Here is an 8,585-nt window from a genome sequence, read left to right on the forward strand (position 1 = left end):
TAATTAAGTTGCTTAAACAATTAGAAACAAAACAGCATAATGTATGTATAGTTTAATACAAAGGGCCGAAAACCAATAACAAAGAGTACTTTTTCATTTAAAAACACGAGATGCAGTGGGATGGGGAAAAACTGCCATAAAGTCTCGAGATGTGTTTTTTCAAAGTTGAACTTGCATAATCTTCTTTGCATTGATTTTCTCTTTCCCGCAATATTTTGAATGAACTACGTAGCAGCGCTGCATCTAGTGGCTTCAACTGGATAAGCCAAGAAAAACATTAAAATGCAACGACACTTACATCGTCATCGCATCTTGTGTGCCACTAGCTATGTTTCCATCCAAAGATGCGAATTTAACTTATGCGCAAAACTGGAATATCTCATAAAACATTTGCGAATAAAGCACCGTTTCCATCCAACAAGTCAAAGAGAACAAAATCGTCACTTCCTGATAAACTGGCACTAAATATCTCTAAGAAAACCAGGAGAAACCACTGAATGTAATAATTTTCATATGTAATAAATTACTTGCGCTTCAGAGAGAGCAGATGTAACACAATAAATGCGGTCATTGCTTTTAGAGGTGGATGCCTGCTGTTTGGAAACGCAGTTGTGTAAGACAGTAATTATACAGAAATACTGTGATGACAGACTTTCCTCAGGCATTTCAGAATGACCAAAACAACATATAGATGCTGTGAACGAGATCGGCCCGCTGGTTAGTCAATTTATCCCATCTCATAGCGCAAAGTCACATGACTTTTTCAATGTGCATGGTGGAATTTATTCGGTAATTGTATTCCATCGTAGTTTATGCGCATTTTTAGAATTTATGCGCATCTTGGCGTTTCCATCTAGCGTTTTTTTATGCGATAATCCAAAATGTGCATAAAAATAGGTGGATGAAAAAAGCTACTGATAAGGCTGCCTCCTTAACGCACACCTAAAATGTGGATTTTTATTTTAAATTCGACAAATATTCTAAATTAGATTTTTTTTTGACAGCCCTACTACACCTACAGCAAAACACTGTCTGGTTATGTTATGAAGATTTGAAATAGTCAAGTTAAGTCACTTTTATTTATTTAGCACTTTACACAAAACAAAGCAGCTTCACAGCAATAAACAAGACAACTAACAATTATTCAGCCATAAAGCAGGGAATCAAATTCAAGTTTTGCCTTTGATTTCGGCTTTCAACGTTTAAGAAAACATGATATTGGAGATAAAATTATTACTGTGCCAAATGTAGTCGGCTATTAGTTGAATATTATACTGTTAGACAGACTTTAAAGCATTATTATTTCATTCATATCTTGCTGTCTGTTTTATTTGTCCTATTGTTTGTAATTTTCTTTGTTTACTTGTGTTCAATAATGGTTTACATTAGTTAACCTAGTATTAGTTTCGAAAATTGGTATCAAGAATTGTGAAATTTCACTGGTACCCAAAACCTTATTTCCAGTGAAATATATTTTATTTATTTGATATTGTATAAGAATTATATCTGATATTATATAAGAATTTGGCCATATCACCCACTCCTAATCGTGCTAAATAATGGCGATTACAATATTTGCCAAATTAACCTTTGTGATTATGATTTTTGCCATAATCGAGCAGCCATAGACTTTATTTAATTTTTGTCCGTTTTATTTGTCGTATTGTTAGTAATTTTCTTTGTTTACTTGTCTTCAGTAATTGTTTGAGGCTTTTTTTACTTGCATTAGTTAACCAAGTATATTAGTTTTGAAATTGGTATCCATAATTGTGAAATTTCACTGGTATCTAAAACCTTATTTCCAGTCAAATATATTTTATATTTATTTGATATTGTATAAGAATTATATTTGGTACTGCATAAGAACTTAGTCATATCACCCACTCCTAATAGTGATTACAATATTGACCAAAAGAACCATGATTATGATGTTTTCCATAAGCAGCCCTACACAATATTCAGCTCAATTTAGTTCAATGTTAATTCAATTTAATTCAACAACAGAATCAATGTTGCAAAGTCCATCAATAGTAAGTAAAATACTAATAGTAAAAGAAATATTGATTTCTGGCTCTCGAGTCGCTGTTCAACAGGTTTCAGTATATTAGTGAAATCAATTTAAGCCGGATTCAGTCCATCATCATCACGCTTCAATCTTACTTGTAGTTGCTGTTGATATCAGACACTCTCCAGGCGTTCTGCATGTCGAATCCCATCCGCTTCACCTCCACCTCCAACCTGTGCCGCACGTGATCACCTGAGAGACACAAACACAGCGGCTTCGGATCAGTCTGCAGTTCTGGAGAACATAAAGCATCTGAAAATTATGCGTTTAACCCTACGAAGCCTACTGTACTGTAATTGATATGCAAATTTATGATCAACATGATCAAAAAAACCTGTCGCACTCAGTCTACTCCATGCCTTCTGTCATCTGACTGATAGTATAGAGTTTTTTTGTGTAATTGTACAAATGTCCACCTTCAGCTGGTTCTTCTCGTGTCTTTTTGCTGTCAAATCTTTATTGATTTTTATCAAGTAAACGTCAGAATAACTGCAGTAATATTTCCAGATGAACACTTACTGGACTGAAGAAGCTCGGCTTTACTTGATTCTCCATCAATCGTTTTTTAGAGTCTCAAATCTGATCCTCAGGATCTTTTGAGGAGCGTTTGTTTCCAGAAGCTTTACTTTCACTGTTCCTCAGCGGAGGAATGATCTTCACAAGCCTCCAGAACATCTCACATCTTCTGAGGAGCCTTTATTTCTCTCAATATATATATATATATATATATATATCTCTCAATCAGCACTGGATTGCATTGTATTATATGTTTGGATCATTTCAATCTCATCGAAATTGGGCTTTTATGGAGGAACGAAAGAGCACCGCTGGAAAGGTGGCGGAATGGGACGCAATAATAATTTTATCTCGATTACTGTATTTTCATAATCATCGGAGGCAGAAATCGAAATCGAAACTGAATTTCGATTAATTGCACAGCCCTAATATTTTGTAATACTGGCATTGTTTTATTTTTGTACTACAAATTTTTTTCTCATCCAATATTTTGAGGAGACACTGCCTCCCTTGCCTACTCGGAGGAAACGCCCCTGACTTTTATAAATATCTCATTGATTTACATTACAAGCATCAGAATTTCATAAATATCAGCATCTGCAGCTAATTCATATTTTTGCTCCGTTTGAGTCTCTGATAGGCATGGGCCGGCATGAGATTTTGACAGTATGATAACCTTAAGCAAACATATCACGGTTTCACGGTATTGTCGTTACAGCTCTAAAATGTGTTCTTTTTAAATGACTGGGTAAAAAAAAAAATTTTTTCCGCTGAACAGGAGGCGCTTCTGGAACAGCAGATACAGCGTTTCCTTGGTTACCGCCGTAAACAATGCAGCACTGCGCTGAAACACTGCTTTAATATTAACTATACACAGACGAGATTAAAAGAAAATACCACGTAAACTTTTCGGAAGACAGTCAGTTCCCCTCAGAAACACGTTCATATAAACCCCCAAATCAATATTTAGGATTTTCTTCCAATAGTCTGTGCATCATGAACAGTGAGTGATCTGCCTGCTACAGTATTTTTCTCTGTGCGTCCGTCTTCAACATCTCTGGCATGTGATAACGGGCGTTTACAGACTTCATATTTTCCCATAAATTACATTTTGGAAAATGATTGCATTGCAATGCAGTTTGTGCAAGTCCAGAACAGAGACGAGTTGCTTTTCCAATAGTTTGTGCATCAAGAACAGTGAGTGATCTGCCTGCTACAATATGTTTCTCTGTGCGTTCGTCTTCAACGTGTCTGGCCTGTGTTAACGGGAGTTTACAGACTTCATATTTTCACATAAATGACATTTTTGAAAACGATTGCATTGCAACGCAGTTTGTGCAAGTTCAGAACAGAGACGAGTTGAGACAAAAAACGGCCGGTTGCCGAATTCGGCCATCCTACACACACACACGTGACTGACCGCTCGCCCGCACCAACAGGAGGAGGAGGCTCATGTTACTCTCTACACTGCACTCAACCTGAGAGATTCCTACACTTTGCGGAGACATGAAAAACAGTGCATACCGCTGGAACGGTATAACGGAAAATATTAGCGGTTTTGAAACCGTGACATTTTCAAATCGCGGTATACCTTGAAACCGTTAATCGGCCCATCCCAAGTATCTCTGAATAAAAATTAGCTGTTTTTCCTTCATATTCTCACTCTATCAAGACTATATGAGCCATAAAAGCCTGATGATGAAATATGATGCTCGTGTGTGTACCTGGTCTGCACAGGTGCAGGTGCTGCTCTTCATCGTCCGTGTTTCCTCCTAAACACCAGGCGTGATATGCCAGCGCAAACAGCTCCTCCAGACGGGCCGGATGTGCTATGGCTCTGTTCAAGCGCTTCAGCCACTCCTCACACTGCTTGAACGTCGAGAAATGACACCTGACGCAGGAAACATTCACATTCATGCATTTAGCAGATGCCAAAAAAACAACAGTGATTCCAACGGATTCAGCAAAAGCACAATGAAAACAGAGACAATTATATTTTACAATAAGCTCTAACAGTTTAAACATCAACTAATGTTAACTAACAACAAGGCATCTTTTTTTCATAGTTTCTCATAGTTCATGTTGTTCACAGTGCATTAACTAATGTTAACAGAACCACTTTTGATTTGAATTACATCTTAGTAAATGTAAAATATGCATTTGTAATTTCCACAATGTCGCACCGATGTGAGATTTAAACAAGCAACATCAGGCATCAAAACAACAATGTACATTAGAAAAGATTCAGGACGTCTGAAACCTGGAGCAGAAATTTTAGTGTTTGAATTTAATTAAATAATCCTATTATGATCTGTGCACAATATCAGATTAATCAGATCGATATTGATAAGTCATAATATCGGCTAATACCAACACATTTATTAATGCACTTTGAATCTCAAACTCCTTGAGATACAAATGCAAAAGTTATTAAAAACATAAAAAATATTATTATCTAAAAGTAATTAAAAAAAAATTATATGTACTAACAAAAAATGAGGTATTATTAATCTCAGTTTCAGAGTTCTCAAAAGTTAAAATAAAAATGTCTAATTAAAATGCATTCATTTTATTTTCTAAAAAGTCCAAATATTATTTAAATAATAAAAATAATAGGTATATAAACTAAAACCCCAATTTTGTCACAAGGATCATTTTTTTTAAGAGGATGCTCTTTCTTTAGAGTTTTTAATCAGTGAGTTTGAGATGATAAAAATGTGAAATGTAATAAAAACAAATTATCTAAAAGTAATTAAAACATAAAATACATTATATATACACACACTAAAAATTTAATATTGAAGTAGGTATAACAATATATATATAGGGCGAATTCCAAACAGCTTTTTTGCGCCCTTGAAGGGCGCTTCGGGAAGGGGACGCTATTTGTAGGGACGTTCCAAACGAAAGTGAACAACTGAATCCCTTCATGAAGGGCCCTTCCAGAAGTCCGTTAGCGAAGGGAACATGCGATGTTCACTTCACGGAAGTGATTTCCGTTTGTGATCATGTGATCTTCAGTTAGGAGATCTTGCGACATTTTAAAGCAAAGTTGTAGCTGATTTCGACACAAACGTAAGTAGAAGAGTCTTTATTTTAATGTAATACAAAATATTTTTCGTCAGAAATATTATTTAAGATGGTAGTGTAAGCAAGTTTAGTTTGAAAAAGCTTAATAGTAAATAAGACAGACAATATTTGAATAAAATTATAACAATGAGAAGAAATATATATTTGCAACAACTGGTGGAGTGCTGAATGCACGTGCAGCGTTGTCAAGGTAACATTTGGTCAGTCATTCCCTTCACCAAGGGAGTTCCAAACGCTTATACGAGACAGTAATGCCCTACACCCTTAACAGAACACACTTCAAGGGCTCTGCCCTTCGAAGGGAGTAGGGCATAGCGATGCTCACTTCTAGGGATGCACCGAATGTTCGGTAACCGAAATTATTCGGCCGAAAATAGCAAAAAAAAGCTCTTTCGGTGTTCGGCCGAATAAGCGAAAAGACCTAATAAACTGTACCGAACAATAATCACGTGACGCGATCAAATAGCAACCACGGTAGAGTGAGAGGCGCAATGCAACAAACATGTCAGCAGTGTGGAAGCATTTAAAACTGTCTAAAAAAAAGATGCAAAAATCATTACAAGCAAAGACAGCGAGAGACTGTTTAGTGCTGCATCACATCTCTTCGAGGAGAAGAGGAAGGGGTGATTGTTGCTGGTTACTGTATGATGATTAAAATCGCGAAATGGTCTTAAACAATTAAGTTTGCACGCACGCATTGCATGTATTCTGACAGCGCTGCATGAACTCACCGCGCTATCTGCTTGTTAACCAGGGTTCAAAGTCCAAAGCCCGAGGAAAATCTGCGCTGAACCAGCGTTACTCGTCAGTTGCTCAGTCACATTTTTATCATTTTTTACAAGGCACGTGACGACAATGCGATACGTGCGACGTATTTGTAATGAGACTCATTTATAAATCTTCTATCAACAAAAATAAGCGCTGATGTCTTCCTGCGCGTTTCCGCCAAAATAAAAGAAAAAGCAAGAACTCCATCAACATTCATAAATGTTAGTATTGTAATTTTACTGTTCTGTAAAATAAAATATAAAGTAAGACAATAATAAGGATAATAATAATTTCAACAGCTCTGTTAATACATTTATTATAACATACACACACGGTGTTCAAATTGGGATCTGTAATACTTTCTAATGTTTTAAAAGAAGTCTCTTCTGCTCAGCAAGGCTGCTTTTAATTGTACAGTAAAAAATACATGCCTGATTCAAGAAGGGGGTCTGATGGCCAAAAAATATTATTTTACTAACTTATTAATTTTAAGTTAAATTGTGCTTTGTTGGTATAATGTCTGCTAGAATGTTAAAAAAAAATTTGTTTGTAAATTGTTGTTTTGTAATTGATTTTTTCTTTGAAAAGCAAGACAAAACAGTAAAAAGCAAGTTTTGGCTATCTAATTTGTGCAATGGTGAAAAAAATTGGCAAAATACATGGGGGAAAAAGACTAGAAAAAGCGTGTTCGGTATTCGGCCCAGTGTTTCATTTTGTTCGGTTTCGGTGCATCCCTACTCACTTCTGTTTGGAATTCGCCCATAATGTATTTTACAAAAATCTCAGCTTCAGCATTCCTGAGATTGAGATACAAATGCAAAAGTTAGAGAAGAGAAGATACATGTTAAATAAAATACAAAAATAATAGGAATAATTATCTAATAGTAATTTAAAAAGTATTATACATAATGTATACTGACAATGTAATAATTAAATAAGAGGATTTAGTTTTCATTAATACTCAAAATACAAATTCTCCAATATTATACTTGGGTATAGTAAAAATAACTACAATTCCCTCACTTCACACCGTGTGTGTGTGTGTGTGTGTGTGTGTGGATAAAAGTGTGAGTTCTCTGTGCGTCTGACGTGAAGAATCTGATTAACTCTATTCAACAGAAATCTTCAGCTAAACGGCCCAAAGGTGATGATGTGATAAAATGAGAGATGGGAAACATAGAGGTCAGAAAAAAAAAAAAGTATGTGTGTAAGAGTGTGTGTGTGTGTGAGTGAGTGTGAGTGTGAGTGAGTGTGTGTGTGTGAGTGTGTGTGTGTGTGTGTGTGAATGAGTGAGTGTGAGTGTGTCTGTGTGAGAGTAAGTGAGTGTGTGTGTGAGAGTGTGTGTGTGTGTGTCTGTGTGTGTGAGTGAGTGTGGGTGTGGGTGTGGGGGGGAGATGATGTGCAGCTGAAACATATCTCTGCTCTCAACGCCCTCAATCAGTCTCAGAGGAACCTGCATGCACACACACAATCAGCCAATCAGAGAGCAGAAGACCTCACCACATGACTGCACCAACCAATCATGAGCATCAAACTAAAAAACATGCAACAATGTAACAAAAGTAACTCCTGACCTGCAACAATGTAAGAGTTTTTAACTGCAGGATAAAACATGTAACGTTGAGAGCTTTTACAGATGCCATTAAAAGCTGATTCAAACTGAATATATTAATGCCTTTAATATACTGACATCAATTCTCAATAGTTAAAAGTTATTTTAACATGGTCCCTTTTAATTATATAATATATATCAATACGTACGATTAATACAATATAATATAATATATATAGCTTGAATCCTAATGTCACTAGACTGCATTAATGTGAGAAACAGAGAAAAACATCAAAACAAACTGTAACGGGGGAAATTAAAGACATGAAAAGGAGGGATGAAGAGGTCAGAGGTGAGGGTGCAGATTACTCACAGAAATCTCACTGTCCACACCAGGATACATCTACAACACCGACACAGGGATGAGGAAGAGGAAGAGAGGGTGGAAAAAAAGAGGGAGATGAAAACGTGACTCAGCGAAACGAGCAAACAAAGAGGAGGACATAAATGGAAGGGTATGAAAAACGCACAGAGAGAGAGAGAGAGAGAGAGAGAGAGAGAGAGAGAGAGATCTTTGATGAAGTTGAGCGAAAA

The 8,585-nt window shown here is 36.2% G+C and overlaps 1 protein-coding gene across 1 annotated transcript in view; it reads right to left on the minus strand.

Annotated features, from left to right (window-relative positions):
• LOC107654282 (myotubularin-related protein 4) overlaps window positions 1-8,585 on the minus strand; it is a 75,957-nt gene that overhangs the window by 28,569 nt on the left and 38,803 nt on the right. The window contains exons 4-6 of the mRNA XM_016441306.1: window positions 7,834-7,892; window positions 4,306-4,502; window positions 2,161-2,257 (exon numbers count right to left, since the gene is read on the minus strand). Coding sequence (XP_016296792.1) covers window positions 2,161-2,257; window positions 4,306-4,502; window positions 7,834-7,892 — 353 coding nt within the window. The remainder of the gene's footprint in view (window positions 1-2,160; window positions 2,258-4,305; window positions 4,503-7,833; window positions 7,893-8,585) is intronic.

Source organism: Sinocyclocheilus anshuiensis, unplaced genomic scaffold (assembly GCF_001515605.1).
Source record: "Sinocyclocheilus anshuiensis isolate Anshui unplaced genomic scaffold, SAMN03320099.WGS_v1.1 scaffold163, whole genome shotgun sequence".
NCBI classification, from domain to species: domain Eukaryota; kingdom Metazoa; phylum Chordata; class Actinopteri; order Cypriniformes; family Cyprinidae; genus Sinocyclocheilus; species Sinocyclocheilus anshuiensis.